The 24,646-nt window shown below is 36.2% G+C and overlaps 1 protein-coding gene across 3 annotated transcripts in view; it reads right to left on the reverse strand.

Moving 5' to 3' along the window:
• Positions 1 to 24,646, reverse strand: part of IFT74 (intraflagellar transport 74) — a 122,733-nt gene that overhangs the window by 21,649 nt on the left and 76,438 nt on the right. For 2 of the 3 annotated variants that reach the window (XM_027549089.1, XM_027549090.1), the window contains 4 exons: positions 14,982 to 15,145; positions 13,864 to 13,989; positions 10,052 to 10,112; positions 7,705 to 8,731 (listed from right to left, as the gene is read on the reverse strand). The exons of the other annotated variant lie outside the window; for it this stretch is intronic. In XM_027549089.1, the coding sequence (XP_027404890.1) occupies positions 8,613 to 8,731; positions 10,052 to 10,112; positions 13,864 to 13,989; positions 14,982 to 15,145 (470 nt within the window). In that variant the 3' untranslated portion in view covers positions 7,705 to 8,612. Of the gene's footprint in view, positions 1 to 7,704; positions 8,732 to 10,051; positions 10,113 to 13,863; positions 13,990 to 14,981; positions 15,146 to 24,646 lie in introns of those variants that run through there. 3 annotated transcript variants of the gene reach the window in all.

The following is a 24,646-nucleotide window of genomic DNA, read 5'->3' on the forward strand; positions in this document are numbered from 1 at the left end:
TTACCTCATTTGTGTGACCCAGCCTATTTTAAACACTGTTAAATAACAATATTCGATAGTTTGCTAGGTGTCAAAAAATCATGTTGTTAAAGTAAATCCCTATTGAGTATAAATATTATTTTAAATAAAAGGTATACTAGTCAAATAGACTTTTAGATATACTGTTCTTTGATGGGAGAAATTGGGGCATTGGATGAGAGACTAGAAAAAGCTTCCCTTACATTGATATTTTTTCCAAAGAAGGTCTCAGTTTAGAGGTTTTCTTAGAATAGCTCTGTAATTCAAAGCTTTTCAACTCTGGCAATTAGAGTTTACTATCTAGATGATACACAGATAAATGAGGAAAATATTATTGACACTGGCATCATATAAAATATTTATACCATAGAATATAGGCTGCAAACTGTTTTTCAATACTAGAGTTATTAAAAGTAAGTATAATTCACAAACCTTCTGCTATTATCAATTACTGAAGTTACAGAAGATCTGGCCTGACCGATTCTTTCAGAGGCTCCATTTAAATGAAAATGTATAAATATTTTTAACTACTATGTGTATTTTTTCTTCATTTGACCAATTGAGGTTAAGTTTCAATGAAATGTATCTGTAAGAGTAATTTATTTATTTCTTTTTCAGATTTTATATTGGGGTCTAGCCAATTAACAAGCTGTGATGGTTTCAGGTGAGCAGCAAAGGGACTCAGCCATGCATACACACGCACCCAATCTTCCCCAAACTCCCCTTCTGTCCAGGCTGGCACACAACACTGAGCAGAGCTTCATGCACGCTACAGCAGGTCCTGTTGATCACCCATTTTAAACACAGCAGTGTATACATGTCCATCCCAAACTCCCTAACAAGAATAATTTCAGAGCAGTCAAAGGAAGTGCAAAAAATCCTACTTTAGATTATAATCTCACATAGGAATTTTTTTTTTGCCTTATGGGACAGTCTTCCTCTATTTTATAAAACTGCCATTTGGCTTCCTCCTGTGACTCATCCCCTTCCTATAATCAAAATAAAAAGTTCTAAATTCTAAATCTATGCTGTGCAGTTTGTAGCCACTATCCACATGCGCTATTAAGCATTTGAAATTTGGCCAGTCTGAATTGAGATTTTCTTTAGGTGTAAAATATATATCGAATCTTAGTTTTCAAAAAACTAAGATCATGGCATCTGATCCCATCACTCCATGGCAAACAGATGGGAAAACAATGGAAACAGTGACAGACTTTATTTTCTTGGGCTCTAAAATCACCACAGATGGTGATTGCAGCCATGAAATTAAAAGACCCTTGCTCCATGGAAGAAAAGTTATCGACAAACCTAGACAAAGTATTAAAAAGCAGAAACATTACTTTGCCAACAAAGGTCCATCTAGTCAAAGCTAGTTTTTCCAGTAGCCATGTATAGATGTATGGAAGGAAATGACAATCCACTCCAGTACTATTGCCTGGAAAATCCCATGGACAGAGGAGCCTGGTAGGCTACAGTCTATGGGGTCACAAAGAGTTGGACACGACTGAGTGACTGCAGAGTACCAAAGAATTGATGCTTTTGAGCTGTGGTGTTGGAGAAGACTCTTGAGAGTCTCTTTGATTTCAAGATTAAACCAGTTAATCCTAAAGGGAATCAATCCTGAATATTCACTGGCAAGACTGCTGAAACTGAAGCTCCAATACTTTGGCCGCCTTATGCAAAGAGCCAATTCCTTAGAAAAGACCCTGGTGCTGGGAAAGACTGAAGGCAGAAGGAGAAGGGAATGACAGAGGATGAGATGTTGGATAAAAGTTCTGAATGTGAAAAGAATGGGAGGAAGATCAATGTGTTTCTGTATTGACAGGATGAAATCCAATGGAGGAAAGGCTAAAGCCATAGGAAGAAGGGGATGAAACACAGAAAATTAAGGAAGATTCAGAAGGAAGTAGTAGAAGGCAGCAGTATAGGAACTAGTCTTAGGAAGAGAGAGGCCTTCTTCAAGAAAAGAAAGACTTAGAAACTATGCTTCTAAGACATATTCTCATGAGAGAGATGCATAGGTGCTTCTTCAAACTCAAAGTCCCACGTCCTTTTAAAGTAGGGATAAAGTCGGATTATTACAAGATAGGATGAGGGGTCTGACGCTCATGGTAGTTGAAATTCCAGTGAGTTTTCCTCACTGAGGTGCAATGTGTTCGTGCTAAATCTCCTTTCGAGTCTTCATTTGGAAATGTCCTTTCTGTTTACATTTCTGAGGCTGTGACCACACTATGTCAAAACATTAGCTTGGTATGGAATTTCAGACAATCAATCCAACATACTCTTTAAAAAATTCTTTTCATCAGGTCATACTTTAATACTTACTGAAGATAAGTAAGAGATATGGCTTGTTGAGGTTACTGTTTAGGGAGGGGGATGGCAGTGCACACTGAGGTCATGAAGTTTCTTAGAAATAAACAGTCTGACAAATCAGAGTATGTGGTAAGGAAAACTTGTCCTGGAAATCTAATCTGTGGTCAAGAAAAAGATACTGGATCACAGAAATTTTGAATGTTTATTTTATGGAAGAGTTTTATCTTTTTTTTGGCTGAAGTAGGGGGATCTTGGAGATAATACAGTGGTGAGAGGTTTTGTAAGAAGTTTGCTTGCCTCCTATTATCTGTATTTCTTTCAATTAGCTGTCTCTTAGGGTCTCTTATGGATACTTCTCATGGTCTAACTGGCTATCTCTATTGTGCCACAGAAAAAGGAAAGAAGGCAACTGGACTTTTACAGCTTCACCAGAGCCCCTTCTCTGACTCTGAAATATTTCTAGCAGGAAGAGGAACTGAGCCAAGGAACACGTTCAAGGCTAGATGTCTCCAGGAAGGTAGGGCCAACTGGCAGTAAATGTCCATTTGGCCTTCTGATAACCACCATGAGCAAGGCACGGGGCTTTTGTGACATTTAAAGCCAAGAGCTCTAGTACACTGCAGAGATTTAGGCTTCATCCATCCATCTACTGTTTGGCACTTTTGTTATTTCCTCCCAAGGGATGCTTGCTTTTCTCTGTAGGCTACATGGGAAGTTAGAGAGGCTGGAAAAGCAATTTTCTCTTCCTCTGCTTCTTAACCATTTCCCCTACTCCTGAGACACAAAGCCCCTGCTTTGTCCTTGGCTGGGGGGGATGGGGTGGTGCTGGTTGGCCTCTAAGGTGGCCCTCCCCCACTCCAGTAAACTGAGGGAAAGTTCATTTTAACAAGAAGCTATTTAAACACTGAGAGAGGCTTTTAAAAATGAACTACAGTTTACTTTGATAAAAAAAATTCAGGTTGAGCTTATGGACTACATCAAATACTTTCACCTTCAGCACTGGTGGTGTAGTGGTGAGCACAGCTGCCTTTCAAACAGTTTCACCTTCACGTTAATCAAGACTTCCTTTAGTAGGGTGAATTTATCTGTTGAAAGTGACAACACAGAAATGAGCTAATATTTCAGTTTGGCTAGTCGTAGTTCTTTCTTGATCTATACCAAATACAATTCTAATCAATTAAGTTTGCTTTCTTTCATGGTGCCACTATGTTGTTACCATGGTAAAAATACTGTTTTACAAAAAGATTTTGAAATAAAACAGTAATTTTGAAAATCTCATTTTAGTTTTTATATTTTTTCTTGTGAAATGCTTACCTAGTGTTATTTAAGCCTCTTTTAGGTAGAAGACCACTCAATTCTCTGACTCATGCTTCCTCCAAACTCTCTTCTACACTGGACTCTCCAGTGGGTGTTATTTTCCCTCCTATGACACAACTTCTCTTTATGCGTAACCACTCTTGACTTGAAGGAGAATAAAGTTGACCAAGCAGAACAGCCTATTTATCAACTAGGCTATTTATACACACGTTATTCCTATGTCCCTTGAGATTATACAGTTAGTTTCAGAGCAGTAATTCATTACAATATGTTATGAGGAAAGATACTGAGGCAGCAAAATATAATCTATTATCTACTAAAAATAAGCAGTAAGAATTCAGTTCAGTTCAGTTCAGTTCAGTTGCTCAGTCGTGTCCGACTCTTTGCGACCCCATGAATCGCAGCACGCCAGGCCTCCCTGTCCATCACCATCTCCCGGAGTTCACTCAAACTCACGTCCATCGAGTCGGTGATGCCATCCAGCCATCTCATCCTCTGTCGTCCCTTTCTCCTCCTGCCCCCAATCCCTCCCAGCATCAGAGTCTTTTCCAATGAGTCAGCTCTTTGCATGAGGTGGCCAAAGTACTGGAGTTTCAGCTTTAGCACCATTCCTTCCAAAGAAATCCCAGGGCTGATCTCCTTCAGAATGGACTGGTTGGATCTCCTTGCAGTCCAAGGGACTCTCAAGAATCTTTTCCAACACCACAGTTCAAAAGCATCAATTCTTCGGTGCTCAGCTTGAATTAACCTTTTGTTATTACAAAGTTATAGTAAGTATTTTAATAGAATTTTTTAAATTATATTTTTTAGCATGAAAACACATTCTGCACTGTGTTCCTAATTAAAACACAAGAAAATTTTTAGTTATAGTGATGAAGGCAGTTTGGTTTACTTAAAACAACTAAAACAAATATATGTAGTGCACGGTCAGTGTGGATAATGCCAATGATGGCGAGAGTGCAGGCAAGCAAGCATTCCTGCACACTGCTATTCGTGTCATGTTCCTGAGGGCAATTTGTGTCAAAAGGCCTTGGACTCTTGCTTTTGACTCTTTGAGCCAATCCTGTGAGTTAAGCACTATTATTCCATTTTATAGACGAAGAAATGAAACTCAGAGACTAAGTAACTTCCCTAGGTCATATGAAAAGTTAGCAGTGGAGCTGTGGTTCAAACTCAGTTACATAATTCAAAGCTTACGCCTAACCACACCCCACTAACCTCATTCAATACATGGTGTTTGTTTTCAGAAAGTATTCCTATAAATAAAATAATATACAGCAATTTAACATGTTGTTGTACAAGAGTATATAATGACATGAATAAATGTTTGCAAAACTATAAACAGCAAAAGTTTAAGAACAGTATGATCTTAATTTAAAAAATATATATAAATATATAATGAAAAATAGGTATGTATGACATGTATATAGACGCACATCTTAAAAGACTAATGTGATCAGAAGTAATTTTCTTCATTTTATCTGTCGTTCCTAAATTTTCTACCTTTGTATTAAAAGCTGTCTTTTTAAAGATGCTCAATCTCAGTTCTCAAACTGTGAATCTGCGATTTAAAGACACAACCTGCTTTTATTTTAAAAGGTAGATAAAAATGAAAGATACATTAATTTTAAATTAGATCACCACAGTTCCCTAGTAGTCTGTCAGTTTCTTCTTACTTCAAGTATAAATGTTCTTATTTATTAAGGTTGTTCATGCTGGAATCATATAGCTAAAGGAAACAACTACAGAGAAATTGGGCAGCAAGAGCCCCTGGAGCTTCTCTTAACTGATCTTTCATCTCCAGTGTGAACAGCCTGACTCCACGCTCTAATTCTCTTACCCTGCCTGAATTTTACGCTGTAACACGAAACCAGAATACGGTCCAAACCAGGGACTCCCATTAGTGAAAGAGTATAAAGAACTCATGTTTATTTACTGATAAAGATAATGGTGGGAAAAACAAAGATTTTGCTAACTTTCCGATGTTGATCTTCATTAGTGAACTATTCAGCATGTTTGTTCAGTCTGCAGCTTCTTTCCATACAACTCACAAGGTGTTATTTTAACAGGAATGAAACTCACTGAGCAATGTGACTGCCTGAGGAAGAGCCGGTTTAAGCAGATAGTAGCCTCCAGGTCTATCCTAGCAGAGAGAATATTCTTGTTGGATTTGTTGAAAAGCTCTGAGAGGAAGGAAGAGACATTAGTAAGAATTTCCCTCAGATAACACATTTTAGTTTAAAGAAATCCTGCTTAATTATGTTCCCCAAATATCATATATGAATAATTTAGAATGGAAGTTGGGAATTTTGCTTTTTTCAAGAAATTTTCAATCTTTTTCTGCCAAACTTCACAATGTTATAATACAAACACACATATATAATGACGAGGCAATTTTCCTCCTATTTTCTTTCTGAGTAAAGACTGGTTAAGTTCTAGCTCAATGATTACAGCAGAGCTGTCTCAACTATCATATGTCCTTCCTACAAGTTAAAGTATTAACTGTATATATGTTTTTAATTTGAATTTTTATTGCATGTCTCTAACTATTATAGGTACATCACAGATAATTTTGAGAAAGTACCAGAAAGTTCAGTGAAGATGAAAAGACCCACAATCCCACTACTCAGAAAAAACTGTAATATTAATAGTATATATTCTTCTTGAACTTATTGCACATTAACATATTAAGGGTTCTGAGCAGACAAGAAGAGAATAATTTACCTTTGTTTAAAATAATGCTTCCCTACAGATGGCTAACAAACACATGAAAAGATGCTCAACATCACTCATTATCAGAGAAATGCAAATCAAAACCACTATGAGGTACCATTTCACACCAGTCAGAATGGCTGCGATCCAAAAGTCTACAAGCAATAAATGCTGGAGAGGGTGTGGAGAAAAGGGAACTCTCTTACACTGTTGGTGGGAATGCAAACTAGTACAGCCACTATGGAGACCAGTGTGGAGATTCCTTAAAAAACTGGAAATAGAACTGCCTTATGATCCAGCAATCCCACTGCTGGGCATACACACTGAGGAAACCAGAAGGGAAAGAGACACGTGTACCCCAATGTTCATCACAGCACTGGTTATAATAGCCAGGACATGGAAGCAACCTAGATGCCCATCAGCAGATGAATGGATAAGAAAGCAGTGGTACATATACACAATGGAGTATTACTCAGCCATTAAAAAGAATACATTTGAATCAGTTCTAATGAGATGGATGAAACTGGAACCTATTATACAGAGTGAAGTAAGCCAGAAAGAAAAACACCAATACAGTATACTAACGCATATATATGGAATTTAGAAAGATGGTAACAATAACCCTGTGTACGAGACAGCAAAAGAGACACTGATGTATAGATGTCTTATGGACTCTGTGGGAGAGGGAGAGGGTGGGGAGATTTGGGAGAATGGCATTGAAACATGTATAATATCATGTATGAAACGAGTCGCCAGTCCAGGTTCGATGCACGATACTGGATGCTTGGGGCTGGTGCACTGGGATGACCCAGAGGGAGGGTATGGGGAGAGAGGAGGGAGGAGGGTTCAGGATGGGGAACACAGGTATACCTGTAGCGGATTCATTTTGATATTTGGCAAAACTAATACAATATTGTAAAGTTTAAAAATAAAATAAAATTTAAAAAAAATAAAATAAAATAATGCTTCCCAAATTCCTTTGACTATGAATCCTTTGATGGTATAACACCTATTAGAAACCTGAAGAACTCAGGATCTAAGGAACATATTTTATGAATGCCACCTTAATGTATGTATCAGTGTGCAGAATCTTCAGCCATACTAGTAATCCCGAGTTAATCAAATTCAACAAGCTTCACCCTTCTACCTAAACTCACACAGAACTAAAATTGAATAATTTAATGATAAATATTTACTTCAGGTAAGGAACATGCATGGGAACTTTCACCATATGTAAACTGTATCTCAATAAAGCCTTTTAAAAAAGAAACTAATATGCTTGTGTTTCATGAAAACTGAGAAGTAGAATAACTTGAGGAATGCAAGATCAGAGCAAAGGAAGGATAGTTTTAAAGAATACTTTATTCTGGGAAAAGTGACTCATTCTTCCCAAAAAAGAGGATACATCTTCAGTTCCATAATGTCTCCCCAGATTGACATGATACATTTCTACCTCTTCCACCTTTTCCTTTCAAATGTGTTGGCAATGCTTATAAATTAATCTACTTAAGTCCTCCTGTAGTACTAAAGAGTGAATGCATACTCCAGAATAAAAATGAACAGCAGCAGCCATAGTCCAAAAGAGTCCACTGTAAATACAACATTTATTTTAAATTTCATGCTTTTCCTAGCAAATACATGTAAGAATTTTTTTAATGCAAAGAGTAAAAATATTAATCCCCAATAAAGAATGTCTTAATTTCACAAAGGAATAACTGACATATAAAAAATGTTACGTATTTACCTGTGATTTCATATGCCTTAAAACATCAAATATATCCTGCTTGAGAAGTAAAACTCAAAACTAAATACCTCCCTTCTATTCTTATTATTTATTTCTAGAAGCAAAAATTGGCAAGGTTGATAAATGCTAAATCAGAATCATACTCCAAGCATGCCTCCTAGGCTTGACATATGAAAAGATGATAGCATTTGCTGCCACAGATGGATTATACCAACTAAATGAATAACAATAGCCACTTTTTGTTTGTTTTATCTCCTGGTTCTTTGAGACATTTTTATCACCTACACAAAAGAAATCTAAATATAAAAGGAGATGATACTTTTTTAATACATAAGATATTTATTAAACTATTATACTATTTAAAGCATCATTCTTCAAAGAGGCCATGAAATTATAACTTTCAAAAATTTTTAGGTAAAACTCGTCAAGGGTAAGCAATTTTTTAATGGCGTGTACAAGGTTTAGCAGCAAGAGAACATTTCTATAGAGACTTGCAGTTGGTTCAGACTCAGTTTCTGCTCATGCTATGCAGAGCATCCACGATGTTTTTATTATACTCTGCAATCTGCTTGGACACATTCTTCATAATCGGCCGGTAATCACTCTCTTGACTCTTGGTTGCTATGACTAATTACATGAGTTAAGAGGGAACAATATCAATACAAATATTAATCTAATTCTGTGATGCAGAAAAGACCCAAATTACACTAGTATTTTTCTTACTGAAAACTGAAGATGGCACAAAAAAGCACAATTAGAATAGTTTTTTAAAAACAAACAGTATTTTAACAGATTAAGCATCAAAACTAAACCTAAAAGGTCTAACCCTAAAAGGCCAGGCCAAACTTGTTTCAAAAAAGTTGACCTATGCTATATAAACATTTTTAGAGTTAATATGTTATTCATCTTTATCTGGTGATAGAACACTTCAATGTTCAGAAGAACCACATCCTTTAGAGTACCACACAGAATTTCAGGCAAGTTTCTAGACGTCACTCTGCTTCAAAATCATCTACTTTATGTCAGATAAAACCAGAGTTCTGGACTTTAACATATTGTGAATACAAATCTGCTTTTAAAATAAACTGCACAACCACTGGGAATAGAGCCTTTAGCATCTCATCTGGAGGGAAGCTGGGTCCACGCTGCCCTGAGAGGATGTTCAGTAGCATCCTAGAGAGCCTATGCAACCAATGAGTTAGAATCTAGTTCTCTAATCAGAGTTGCTCTTGAATAGGTCAAAGAAGGGGCCAGGAGACAACATTTGGGGAAACGTTTCTTACACTCCACAATACCTGTTGTCAGTAGCTGCTTCCATCTATGATTACACAAAAAGATGAGCAAAAAGACTGAACGTAAGTACTATCTTGATAGAAATAAGATGGGACATAAGTAGTATCTTGGTAGATGAGATTGAAGGTCAAATTTCTCATGTGTACACTTGGTTATCCCTCCCTTTGCTTCCCAGATATCTAAGGTACAGCATTATAAATAACAAAAAATGACCATACATACACACATATACATATATATGGTTATATATAATTCTCCCAACAAGTCTATGAGAAGGAAATATTAGCTGTATTTGAGATGATAAAATTGCAGTTTGAACAGTTAAGTAAACTGTTCAAAGTCCATAACCTATACATAGTAGAGTCAATATTTAAAATTAGATTTCCTGACTCTAAAATGAGTACTTAGTCACTATGCCACACTATGGCTTTGTATGGTCTGCTTTCTATTAGTTACTTTAATACACACACACACGCACACACACACACAATTGTAGAATGGAAACTAAGTCTTATTCATTTCCCACATAGTTTAGCCAGTATTTTGTACATATTAGGTATCTGATGTTGAACTGAATATTATTTCAGTCTTTAAAGAAATTCCTAGAGAAAAAAATCCCTCAGTCAAGTTCACTTGCAGTTTTTTAAAGGATACATTCTTTCATCACAAAATTATTTTGCTCATGGTGTTGCCACTTCCTCTCCAAATTTGTAAGCTAAAAACACAAAAGAAAAATGTTCACCAGTGCCCATATTCAAAACAATTATATACTCCTTTGAGATATAAGAAAAAAACCCTCAATTTTAAATCTTTTCAACTCCCGCATTTTACTGAGATAAAGCCACGACAGACAAAAAAGAAATTAGAAAAAGTTAAACAACAGTAAATATAATACTAAATAGGATGTTGAATTCAACAAGTTTACTCTGTTTACTTTAATTGGAACATATTTATTATACCAATGAACATACCAACTGAAAGACAATTTATGATATTTCCCTTTCCTAAAAGAAGTTTAAAAAGAAGAATGGGACATGATAAGAATCTCTCCTTGAAATCTGAAGGTCTAATGCCATGAAAGTACTACATATTCTAACACTGTCAAAGGTTGAGCTATATAGGAGAAACTTCCTTATTTCCAGGGCTAAATTTCCTGTCTAATTTCACAAGCTGTGATAAGAGCAGAGCTGCAGTGTAAAGATTATAAGAGGGCTGGTAAAAAGCTGGCATTCTTACAATAATTTCTGCATCAACAGGAAGCTAATGTGGATATTATATTGATGGTTGCTTCCTCCAAAGACAATTTTACTGTTATAGAATTAAATTGTTTTTCTGATTTAATTAACCTTGTAACTCTGGGTTATGGTCTTTTTAAGATGCACATAGTTTTTTTCCTAAGCAAAGTCTGAAAAATGAAACATTAAAATAATGTTCTGCCTGGATATTTCTAAGAAGTAATAATCATTTAAAAAAATCTGATAATTGAAACAGCATTCATATTTCTTCCTAAACTCAAGTTAAAATTATTCTCAGGGCATAAGTTCAGTATCAGTGTAGCATCTATCCCATTGTTTCCTCCAAAGATAAATCTAGATATTAGGATGAGTCATAACTAATTATATGAACTGTATGTGCTGTGAGTTAATGCTACGAAATCAGATCCAGCTTCCCCTGATAGAACCTTGAAGTTCAGATGGACTTAAGGAAGTAGTCAGCACTTTTTGACAATAAATCTCAAATAACCTTTTGCAAAGTCAAGTACCAAATTTTCCCTTTGTTTCATACAAAGGGGTGGGCTTCTTATTATGTAGCAAACCTCTTAAGTGCTACATGAATATTGGTATAAAAGCAACTCTATGTCATATGGTCAAATTCCTTCTATACATTTATTTATTTCAGTGATATATTTAAACCTTGCCTTTAAACCTCCAAGGATGTCAAGAAGCACACATCTTTTTTTTCCCTACAACTTATTTTACAAGTCTATCATGAGTTCTTTATATTTTCTCCCAAACTGTAAACTGCTTTTCCATTTTCTTGATTGTTTCATTTGCTGTGAAGAATCTTTTTAGTCTGATGGGGACCATTTATTTATTTTTGCCTTGGTTGCTTGTGCTTTTTGGTGTTATAATAAAAACTTGTTGCCAAGACTAACGTCAAGGAGCTTTTTCCCTATGTTTTCTTCTAGGAGCTTTGCAGTTTGTTCCAATATAAATATGTTTAAATGATATCAAATAAATAACCACTCAAAAAATGTCTGTTATGCCATGTTATTTATAGATGTCAAAGCCAGTTTTCAAGAAAATAACTTCAAAAAATAGGGAGGCCAGGATTTGATTCAAACAACTGGGATTCATAAAAGGCAAACCATAATACAGAGAAGCATTGTAAACTGTGATTTATGTTACAAATTCCTGTAAATGGGGTTAAGAATAAGATAATCACTTAATGTGGTAATAAACAAGGTAGCCACGGACTGGCTCTAAGAAACTGTTTGTTAAATGTTTTTCTCTTTAAATCATCTATTCAGTGAAAGAAGAGGGCTGAAAATCCATATGAATTATCAATGCTCTTTCCTATGAACCATAAGACAATGGCCTCATTAACTTTTTCTTAGGTTTTCTTCTCCAGTATCCATTCCAACTCTAAACAGACTAGGATAAATTTGCTATTTACAAGTCTATAAATAGGATTGTATATGATGAAGCAGAGACAGAGTAATTGACTAATAAATTTGAAACATGTAAATTAGTGACTTCTAAGTTTTTGGCAAACTCTGATGAGAGTCCATCCATTTTATGAAGAAAATAAGGTTTATCTTTTTTTAAAAGGTACATACATACAATGAAATAGCTTACATCCTAAAAATATCAAAAAAAGAGCTTGAAAACATTTAAGTAAGCAAATAAATGCTTAAAGACTGTATGCATAGAATGATTTCATTATTTGTAAGAACAATATAATTAAGGGTGTATAACTACAAAGGTAAACTCCAGGAGTTGGTGATGGACAGGGAGGCCTGGCGTGCTACGATTCATGGGGTTGCAGAGTCGGACACTGAGCAACTGAACTGAACTGAACTGCAAAGGAAAAAAGTTTACAAAGATATTATACAAAATGTTAATGATGACTGTCTTTCATGATCATGACACCACGTGAAGAAAAAACTTAATGCATTTAGCATTAATAAATCATAGCTGCAAATTGTTAACATAGGCTAATTTGATGTGAGAATGACCAACCTTTATCAGACCATAATAACTGATTTTGTATATGACACGCATGCTTCATTTAATCCACCAAAAAATACTTATTGAACACTTATCATATGCCAACCACTAACACAGTGCTGGGGAGAAAGTGAGTGACAGAGACAAGGCTTCTGCCCTTCAATCTAGAAGACCTCAGACCTTGTTTAGGTAATTATCAGTAGGATGAATGATATGGAAAAGGGGTTTGCCTTTGCATCCTGAGTAAATCATCATAAATGTAAATAAAGAACTTCAAGAATAGGACTGCTCTTCATAGCATTATTTGAACAGTTTTAAAATGAGAAATAACCAAAATGTCTAACAATTTGCTATGCTGCTGCTAAGTCGCTTCAGTCGTGTCCGACTCTGTGCAACCCCATAGACAGCAGCCTACCAGGCTCCCCTGTCCTTGGGATTCTCCAGGCAAGAACACTGGAGTGGGTTGCCATTTCCTTCTCCAATGCATGAAAGTGAAAAATGAAAGTGAAGTTGCTTAGTCGTGTCCGATTCTAGCAACCCCAAGGACTGCAGCCCACCAGGCTCCTCCGTCCATGGGATTTTCCAGGAAAAAGTACTGGAGTGGGGTGCCATTGCCTTCTCCGGCAATTTGCTGTATCCATATAAATATTATATAGAATCGTATTTAAAAAAAAAAAATCTACTGACAAGGGAAAGTATAGTTAATGATGAAAAACAAGTTTCCAAATAATAGGTACAATATAGTACCATTTCTATAAATATACAGAAATAATGTATACTTATGTGTATGTATAAAGTGAATATATTCATACCACATACATATAGACTACAAATATCTATCCACATATGCATAAAATCATCTCTTCTGGGTGGTGGGATACTAGTCATTATGGCTCATTTTCATTATCTGTGGCATTGATGTATTAGCAATGTTTCTGAATTAAAAACACTTTACTTTTGATATTTTTAAAAGCTATTATCATAATGACTGTTCCCAGAATAGTGCCAAGCCTAGAGCTGGCCTTCGATATAGGTTTAGAGAAGGCAGGAGTAAACTCATTCTGAGTGGAGACTGTATACAATCTAGCTATCTTCAAAGCCAGAAAATCTGGTAGGTAAACAAAGCAGATTAAAAAAAAGGAATGGGTTGCTTTGCGGGTGAAAATACAGATTAAGAGAACATGCCAGATAATCTAAAAATAGAAATGAATTTCAATCTTTTTTTTTCTTTTTTACCTGAGAATGTGTCTCGTTTTCTTGCAGTTGTGTTTTTAGTGTCTCCCATTCTGTGTTTAGTTTCTCCATTATTTTTTTAAAGGCATTTCTGCGAGTTGATAATACTGTTTTCTCCTGATGTAATTTCTACATAGATCCAAATGGAAGTAAATTAAAGGCTTTAGCAGGTATCTAGTAAATCAATTAAAATAGCATTTGACTTAAATAATTTCAATAATATTCTAATAAAATCCTACCAAGGCTAGAAAACCTGTTTGTAAAAATATTCTTCTAACTATAATAAGCTAAATTGTGTTGTTGTTGTTTAGTCTCTAAGTTGTGTTCACTCTTGCAACCCCATAAACTGTTGCCCACAAGGCTTTTCTGTCCATGGGATTTCCAGGCAAGAATACTGGAGTGGGTTTCCATTTCCTTCTCCAGGGGATCTTTCCAACCCAGGGATCAAACCTGAGTCTGGTGGATCCTGGCCGGTGGATTCTCTAACTGCTGCGTCACTGGGGAAGTCTATAATAAGCCAAATTAACATTAACAATATAAATAATAACTTATTAGGGCTGACTTATGTGTTTGTACTCCACCAGGTTTACTTTAAGTTAATGTAAATGGCAAAGAAAAGCCACTGAGAAGTCTTAAGTAGAGAAATATCATAATCAAATTTGCATTTAACAAAGTTTATATTTGTTGAAGGGCTTCCCATAATGAAGTGGTAAAGAACCTGCCTGCCAATGCAGGAGATGAAAGAGATGCAACTTTGATCTCTGGGTTGGGAAGATCCCCTGGAGTAGGAAATGGCAACCTGTTCCAGTATTCTTACTTACAAAATTCCATAGACAGAGGAGCCTGCTGGTCTATAATCCATGGGGTCTCAAAGAGTCAGTAATGACTGAGGACACAATTATTATATTTGTTGAAGTACTCTATCCCTTGCTTTTCAATTTTTGTCTTTTGTTTTGAAATTCACTCTAAATTCCTACTTTGTATATAAACATCTTTATTTTTTCCTTATATATCAAGTAATCAACTGAAAATAAACTTACGAAGTTTTAAAAACATATATTATTAAATTTAATCAAGAAAAACAATTTGAATTACAATTTCATAGCATTGTTACCATTTACCTTTTTCTTTTCTTCACCTGATGATTTTAAAGCTGCCAAATCATTATATGTCTCTAGATCAGTTATCATTTGCTTAATTTTATTTTTTAGAGACTGTTGTTCCTCAGTCATTTTACTTTCTAGAAGCTCCATTTTTTGTAGATCCAACTGTAGCCTCTGACTGTCTGAAATGTAGGAAAATTCAAAGGCCATACTTAGTTGAAACTTTAGTTCTTTCACAAAAGGAAATTAAATCACTAAACATCATGGTTTACAAGAGTGTCTGCACCAGAAACATGTTCATTGTAACCATTAAGACAACGTAAGTTTTTAAAAAATTATTCACCCTCTAGGTAACCAACATAACCTGATATGTATTAATCACATTTGTCTCCATACTCATATAAACATACAAGAACACAGATAGTTCTTTTTCTTACTTCATAATTAACATATAAGATAAATATTCATTATTTTTAGTATGTGCATGACATACATACACAGTTATGTGGGGGGAAAAGCAAGTTATGAAACATTATGAGCAAAATTTTATAATTACATATATAGTCAATTCTCATTATGTGTGGTAGTTATATTCTGTAAAATCACTGTACACACTGAGTTAGCAAGCATTTAACCCCTATGGGAAATACAGAGTTAGTTTCTGTGAGCCTCTGACAATATTTTTATCAAGAAACTAATATATAACTTTGCTTTATGTATATTTCTCTTCAAATATACTTTATTTAATATATACTATTAAGTTGTTAAGACTGAACTAAAGGCCAACCATGAACTATGCCTCTACAAAGCTTATTCTAACAGACATACTTTCACTGTAAGGCATATCACAGCCTTCTGCTTAGAAACACTTGTCAACACTTCAGCACTATACTTGGAGGCCATTTTCAATGGGAAAAGCACGAACAAAAATACATAAAAATGTGACATTTTAAAAAGTGACATTAAATAATGTACCATGAAAAGAATGCTTGTAAGTATGTGAACTAAACCAAGAGGCATAGTGTTGCCTTATTCAACCTCCACTGAGAACTTGAGCATTCAAATTTTTTACCTCTGCACGTGTTCACAAATGACCATGAAAGTACTGCAAATATGAATTTGAAATACAAATACAAATTAATTTGAAATACAAATTAATTTTAGTGAGAAAGCAAATTTACAAATACAGAATCCATGAATAACGATGACTGCACATTTGTGTGTGTGTATGGGTGTGTGGTGTGTGTGTTTCTTTCTTTCAAAAGTACTGAGCATCTACTATGTACCAGGTGCTGATGGAAATCAACAGAGACACTTTTCACTCAAGAAGCTATATTCTAGAGGTTAAATCAGAAAATTAAAGAAGCATTTATAGTAAACTGGATAACTACTATGAAAAGATTACAGGATACAGGATATCTTCTACTATGAAAAGATAAAGGATATTGGTCAAAAGAATTCTCTAAAGCTATGCCTTTTAACTGTTGCCTTAAGCATTAGGAATCAGCCACACAAAGGAAAAAGTGAGTTTCCAGAGAAAATAATCACCATGTGCAAAAATGTCTAGAGGTGAGAGAGCACAGTATTTCTGAGCAAATAACAGAAGTTTGGTATGCCTGGAACCCACAGTTTGAAATGGGTGGTGGTAAGAGATAAAATGGAAAAGTTGAAGGATAAGTTCATGAAGGGCTTAAGTCAAGATAGGGAACTGGGACTTTATGCTAAGGGCCATGGCAAGTCATCAATGAGTTTCAAATCAGAGAGTGACATGCTTAAATTTTAGAAAGTTCACTCTGGTTGCCCCATGGACAGTGAATTGAAACAGCATAACTATGTTTAAGAAGACCAGTTGATTCAGTGATCTAGGCAAGAAATCTTACACTGCTGAGAATTTTTTTTTCATGTGCCAGGCAAATAGAAAGGCATGGAGGATACAGCAATGAACAAAGAACTTACAGTTCAGTGGAAGAATGCTATACATATATTTGATAAAATATACAATTAGTGAAAGTGAAAGTCACTCAGTCGTGGCCGACTCTTCGCAACCCCATAGGCTATACAGTCCATGGAATTCTCCAGGCCAGAATACCGGAGTGGGTAGCCTTTCCCTTCTCCAGAGGATCTTCCCAACCCAGGGATCGAACCCAGGTCTCCTGCATTGCAGGTGGATTCTTTATCAGCTGAGCCACAAAGGAAACCCAAGAATATTGGAGTAGATAGCCTAACCCTTCTCCAGAGGATCTTCCCGACCCAGGACCCAGGGGTCTCCTGCCAGATAAAAATACTTGTGGAAACAAAGCAGGAGAGATCTGGAGGGACTAAGAAACATGAGGGATTTGGGATTAACAAACAGGCAATCGACCAAATACAGTGGTTGAGTGAAAGAAGTCAGTGCAGAATCCCACTTCCAAATTGAATAAATGAGTGTATGGGAGGGTAGGCAGAAAGAGATAAAATTTTTGTCTGTAGGAGGGAGAGATGATACATTGAAAGCGATTTAGGATTTGTTCAGTTTGAGAAACCTCAAAAACATCCAAATAAAGATAAGTAAATATGCCCATATAGAGAAATATGGGTTGAAAGCCCAGAGAAAAATGTGAGATCAGAAGATACAGTTTCTAAAACCATCAGCACAGACATGGCACCTGAAGCTATAGGAGTGGCTGAAATCATCAAGAGAAAAGGATTCATGACTGCACTTACAAAAATACCAAATTTTTAAAGACTAAATTAACATGAAGGATCCATATAGAATAAGAAGTGACCAAAGAAATAAAAGAAAAATCAGAAGTCATGGGGAAAAAACATTTCAAGAATAAAGGAGTGGATTGTAGTGCAGAATATTAGAGGTTTTTTTTTTAAGATAGCAAAATATGTGTTGCATTTACTGACCAGCAGAACCTAGGTATATACCTCCTGAGAATAGATTTTTTTTTTTTTATAGAAAGAAATGGAACCAAGAGTGAGATGATTTTAAGAAATTTGGCTGTGAAACCTTTGAAAGAGAGGAATAGCTGGGCAGAGAATACTTGGGAAACGTTTTTTTCCCCCAAGATGTGATAAAATACAGAAAAAAGACTAAAAGAATACCAAAATTTTAATAGTAATAAACTTCTGATAGTAGGATTATATTTTTAATTTTTATTTATGCTTGCTTATATCTCTCCTAAATCCTCTATAATGACTATGAATTACATTTATAACCAGAAAATAGTATTTTAAAAAATTCTATTCTGGTAGGATTAAATATTAATAATACCTACTTTCTCTATTTCAGAGACTTAACTTTGTGACGCTGGCTTTAAAAGTCTCTTTTTTAAAGGGAAAAGAAGGAAACCAATATTACTGAGAACCTGGAATGTACCTTGCTTTATATCTGATTTACTTTTCATAACAGCCCTGAGACAGGGTGGAAGGGGTAAATGTTACTATATAAGGAAACTACTGAAGGTAAAAGGAGAAAGGGGAGGTAGAGGATGAGATGATTAGACAGCATCACCATCAATGAACATGAATTTGAGCAAATTCCTGGAGATACTGGAGGACAGGGGAGCCTGGCATGCTACAGTCCATTGGGATGCAGAGTCAGACATGAGTTAGCTACTGAATAACAACAAGAAGCTTAGAAAGGTAACTGCCCAAGGTCAACAACCAGTCAAGCTTTGGTGCTGAGTGATATCATCATCTTTATGAAATATTCATTTTTAAGATAACAAATATGACTTTATGACCCAGAACGCCTCTATGAGCTACAGTGAGCTAAGGAAAGAAGAACAGTAATACCTGACCAATTTGCTACTTCAGGCTTCTTTCCCCAGGCATCATACATTGTTCTGGAAATTTTATTTCAGCTAAGTCAAAAACAGATACTAAAATGGAACTGAAATGCATGTCCTGTATATCAAGATGAAGAAATCTGAATTCAAACCTCCCTTAACCAGTTTCCTCTCTCCTGTATTGCCAGAGACTGGCATGGGAATAATCTGCTACATACTGTAGTCACTTATTTGTAGAGGCATACAGTGATACAGTTTCATAGAATAGTTTATGTTCACCTTTCCTCTGTTTTCAAGTAGGAATATGAATACCCTCCACCCAAAAATATAGTGGTATTTCAGAGCTGTTGTTGTTCAGTTGCTCAGTCATGCAACTCTTTGCAGCCCCATGGACTGATAGTATGCCAGACTTCCCTGTCCATCACCAACTCCCGGAGTTTACCCAAACTCATGTCCATTGAGTCAATGATGCCATCCAACCATCTCATCTTCTGTTATCCCCTTCTCCTCCTGCCTTCAATCTTTCCCAGCATCAGGGTCTTTTCCATTGAGTCAGCTCTTCACATCAAGTGGCCAAAGAACTGGAGCTTCACCTTCAGCATCAGTCATTCCAATGAATATTCAGGACTGATTTCCTTTACTGGTTTCATCTCCTTGCAGGCCAAGGGACTCTTAAGAGTCTTCTCCAACACCACAACTCAAAAGCATCAATCCTTCGGCACTCAACCTTCTTTATGATCCAACTCTTACATCCATACATGACTACTGGAAAAACCATAGCTTTGACTAGATGGACCTTTGTCAGTAATGTCTCTGCTTTTTAATACACTATAGTATAGGTTTGTCATAGCTTTTCTTCCAAGGAGCAAGTTTAATTTCATGGCTAGAGTCACCATCTGCAGTGATTTTGGAGCCCAGGAAAATACTCTGTCACTGTTTCCATTGTTTCCCCATCTATCTGACATGAAGTGATGAGACTGAATGGCATGATCTTTGTTTCTTGAATGTTGAGTTTTAAGCCAGCTTTTCCCCTCCCCTCTTTCACCTTCATCACGAGGCTCTTTAGTTCCTCTTCACTTTCTGCATAAGGGTGGTGTCATCTGCATATTTGATGTTACTGATATTTCTCCCGGCAATCTTGATTCCAGTTTGTCCTTCATCCAGCCCGGCATTTCACATGATGTACTCCGCACAGAAGTTAAATAAGCAGGATGACAATATACAGTCTTGACATACTCCTTTCCCAATTTGGAATCAGTCAGTTGTTCCATGTCTAGTTCTAAATACTGCCTCTTGACCTGCATAGTTTCTCAGGAAGTAGGCAAGGTGGTCTGGTATTCCCATTTCTTGAAGAATTTTCCAGTTTGTTGTGATCCACACAAAGGCTTTAGCATAGGGAATGAAGTAGAAGTAGATGTTTTTCTATAATTCTCTTGCTTTTTCTATGACTCAACAGATATTAGCAATTTGATCTCTGGCTCCTCTGCCTTTTCTAAATCCAGCTTGTACATCTGGTAATTCTTGGTTCATGCACTGTTGAAGCCTAGCTTGTACGATTTTGAGCATTACTTTGCTAGCATGTGAAATGAATGCAATTGTGCAGTAGTTTGAACATTCTTTGGCACTGCCTTTCCTTGGGATTATTTCAGAATATCAAAAGCCGAACACAACATCTTGCTAAAATAATATTTAGGGACAGAAGATTTTTATATTAAAAGTAACATATTTCAGAGTAAAATACAAAACTTATAATGACTGGGATGTATCATTCCCTGTATATACATATTATTTTTCTCTGGCTCCTTTTATTGTTTACTGTTTATTGTTGCATTTCAGCAGTCATGATGATGTGCTTAGGTGAGCAGTTTTTATATTAACCCGTTTGGGGTTTGAAGGGCTTCTTCAGTTCAGTTCAGTTGGTCAGTCATGTCCAACTCTTTGCAACCCCATGAAGCACAGCACACCAGGCCTCCCTGTCTATCACCAACTCCCGGAGTTTACCCAAACTCATGTCCATTGAGTCAGTGATGCCATCCAACCATCTCATCCTCTGTTGTCCCCTTCTCCTCCTGCCCTCAATCTTTCCCAGCATCAGGGTCTTTTCAAATGAGTCAGCTCTTTGCATTAGGTGGCCAAAGTATTGGATTTTCAGCTTTAACATCAGTCCTTCCAATGAACACCCAGGACTATTCTCCTTTAGGATTGACTGGCTGGATCTCCTTGCAGTCCAAGGGACTCTCAAGAGTCTTCTCCAACACCACAGTTCAAAAGCATCAATTCTTCCATGCTCAGCTTTCTTCACAGTCCAACTCTCACATCCATACATGACTACTGGAAAAACCATACTTTGACTAGATGGACCTTTGTTGACAAAGTAATGTCTCTGCTTTTTAATTTGCTGTCTCGGTTGGTCATAAATTTCCTTCCAAGGAGTAAGTGTCTTTTAATTTCATGGCTGCAAAAACCATCTGCGGTGATTTTGGAGCCCCCCAAAATAAAGTCATCCACTGTTTCCACTGTTTCCTCATCTATTTGCCATGAAGTGATGGGACCAGATGCCATGATCTTAGTTTTCTGAATGTTGAGTTTTAAGCTAACTTTTTCACTCTCCTCTTTCACTTTCATCAAGAGGCTCTTTAGTTCTTCTTCACTTTCTGCCATAAGGGTGGTGTCATCTGCATATCTGAGATTATTGATATTTCTCCCGGCAATCTTGATTTCAGCTTGTGCCTCATCCAGTCCAGCATTTCACATGATGTACTCTGCATATAAGTTAAATAAGCAGGGTGACAATATACAGCCTTGATGTACTCCTTTTCCTATTTGGAACCAGTCTGTTGTTCCATGTCCAGTTCTAACTGTTGCTTCTTGACCTAGGTCTGTACAATTTTTTTCATCAAATTCAGAAAAATTTCAGCCATTTTCCAACTATCTTTTCTCTCCCATTCTCTGTCCCTCTTTTCTTTTTGGGACTCCAATTACATGTAAGTTAGACTGCTTGAAATTGTCCCACAGATCATGAAGGCTCTACTCTTTTTTTTTCTTCTTCAGGTTAGTTAATTTCTATTTATTTATCTTTTCAGTTCACTGATTCTTTTTCCCAATTGTCTTCTATCTTCTGTTACGATCAGTGATTTTTTTCATTTTAGTTGTATTTTCAACTCTAGAATTTTCAGTTGGTTCTTTTTTTGTTATTTTCATTTCTTTGTGGGATTCTCTACCTGTTCATTTATTATGATTTTATTTCCCTCAAGCCCTTAAATATGCTTATAACTCTTAAAGTCCTTTTCATTTTAATATCTGGATTATCTCAGGTTCAGTATATAGTGACTAATTTTTCTCTTGACTTATATTTTCTTCTTTCTTTACATTATTAAATTTTTATGGTATAATGGACATTTTAAATGATGTTAGAGACTCCATATTCTGTTCCTTTGAAGAGTGTTGATTTATATTATAAATGAACAATTAACTTTGCCGAAATTAATAAAACTCTAAACTTTTCTCCTTTGGAGTACATAGCATTGGAAATCTCTGCATTCAGTTCTTTCAAATTCCGCTTTTCCCTTAAGTAACATGAAGTCTACTCTATGCATATACATTTCAGCAGCCAGATAAGTATCTGGTTGGCATTTATACACAGATTTCTGGCACTTCTTACCAGGATGTCTCTCTTATACAGGGCAGGCAATGGGTAAGTAAGTTGGTTTTTTCATGTAAGATTTATCAAAATTTACTTGGAATTAATTATTATTATCTATACAGATTCAGAGACATTACTTTGCCAACAAAGGTCCGTCTAGTCAAGGCTATGGTTTTTCCTGTGGTCATGTATGGACGTGAGAGTTGGACTGTGAAGAAGGCTGAGCACCGAAGAATTGATGCTTTTGAACTGTGGTGTTGGAGAAGACTCTTGGGAGTCCCTTGGACTGCAAGGAGATCCAACCAGTCCATTCTGAAGGAGATCAGCCCTGGGATTTCTTTGGAAGGGATGATGCTGAAGCTGAAAGTCCAGTACTTTGGCCACCTCATGCGAAGAGTTGACTCATTGGAAAAGACTCTGATACTGGGAGGGATTGGGGGCAGGAGGAGAAGGGGACAACAGAGGATGAGATGGCTGGATGGCATCACTGACTCAACGGACGTGAGTCTGAGTGAACTCCGGGAGTTGGTGATGGACAGGGAGGCCTGGCGTGCTGCGATTCATGGGGTCGCAAAGAGTCAGACACGATTGAGTGACTGATCTGATCTGATCCAGATTCCCTAATAAAAAATTAAATACAAAGCTGCTATTACACCTTTCTCTACTACCTAAAAAATCAGAAAGATTAAAATATACCTGGAAGGTGACATCATAATAAAAATATGTTCAAGAATTGAGTGACTCATAGCTTATTATTACGACAAAATCACACAGGATATTAAATATCAAACAGTAAAAAAAAAAAAAAAAAAAGGCTTCAGAAGACATTGATTTAAGAAAGAAGGTTGTTACCAACCACATTTGTCCTAAGTTGGTATAATTAAATGTGAACATTTCCTCTGTCCCTTTAAAGAATCTAAAGGCTCAATAATATTGACATTTGTTATTTTGTAAGATACACATGGACTTAAGTGTTGTTGAGAGGGCTTTCGTTTTGTTGGATTAACATTTCTACTAGGGTTGGAAATAGTTAAGATGAGAATCAAAGCACTGAATCAAAGTCACTGAGGCTTATGGTGTTCCAATGTTCCAAATAGGAAATGTACTTAGTTTGTATATTTTGACTGTTCAGTAAAAAGCTATATAAATCTAACTACAAGTTTAATTTAAAGATATATTAGGGAAATACACTTAAAAACTACATATACTGCTTTTCCTAGAGAAAGGGAGAAAATGGTTGGTTGGTATAAAGTTTATCTTCCTTTAACAGCAGGTCCCCATGAAAAGCTAAAACCTTCTCCAAGAGAAGAGACAGGAAGAGGATGCAGACTAGTTCCTTCTGATATGCTATGAAGTTGAAAAGTTTACCAAGCAGTGTGTACATAGTAGCAAAATCTCAGAAGGAGCCACTTTGACCTGGGGAAATGTTCCTGAAATATTCTGCCATCAGAGCATTTGTTTATTCTCTGGCGTTTCCTTTCCAAAAATATAAATAAAAACTATTGCTGACAGGTTCCTTGCCTCTTCACTCATGCAGTTTATCAGTGCTTCTTTATCTTTTTTTTTTCATTGTTGTCCCCCAAAGGAGCCGTTTGTAGACTACTGTTTTCCTAGTCACCTCCCATGAAGTTTTTATATTACAGATGTATATCTGTTTATGTACAATGACCCTTTGGAGGGCCACAAACCATTATAATTAGTGTCTAAAATTTTTTTTTACCTTCCTCCCAAGAAGTAATTTTCCCCCTTGGGAGTGATTTGCCCCATTAAGAAACATAGAGTACACCAAGAAAATTAGGTGAGTTCCAATTATAACTTCAAGGGCCAAAGGAAGGCAGTTCACAAAAAGGGGATGTAAAATTCATTATCTCTGAAAGCTGAATCATAATATTCTAAACCTCTTATGGTGATCTCCAGATAGAAGTTTCTTATTGGGGATGATGTTAAGGAACAATAAAAAAAACAATGTATATGCATGGGTTAAAATAGCACTTGAAAACATCTGAGTACAATACTGCTATATTAATATTTAGAATGGATAACCAACAAGGACCTACTGTATAGTACATGGAACTCTGCTCCCTCCTGGATGGGAGGGGAGTTTGGGGAGAATGGATACACGTATCTGTATGGCTGAGTTCCTTCTCTGTTCACCTGAAACTATCACAACATTGTTAACTGGCTATACCCCAATACAAAATAAAAAGTTTTTTTAAAAAAGTGAGCACAGAAAATGAAATTAATTGTAGGGGTCAGATAATTCA

This window comes from Bos indicus x Bos taurus, chromosome 8 (genome assembly GCF_003369695.1).
Source record: "Bos indicus x Bos taurus breed Angus x Brahman F1 hybrid chromosome 8, Bos_hybrid_MaternalHap_v2.0, whole genome shotgun sequence".
Lineage (NCBI taxonomy): Eukaryota > Metazoa > Chordata > Mammalia > Artiodactyla > Bovidae > Bos > Bos indicus x Bos taurus.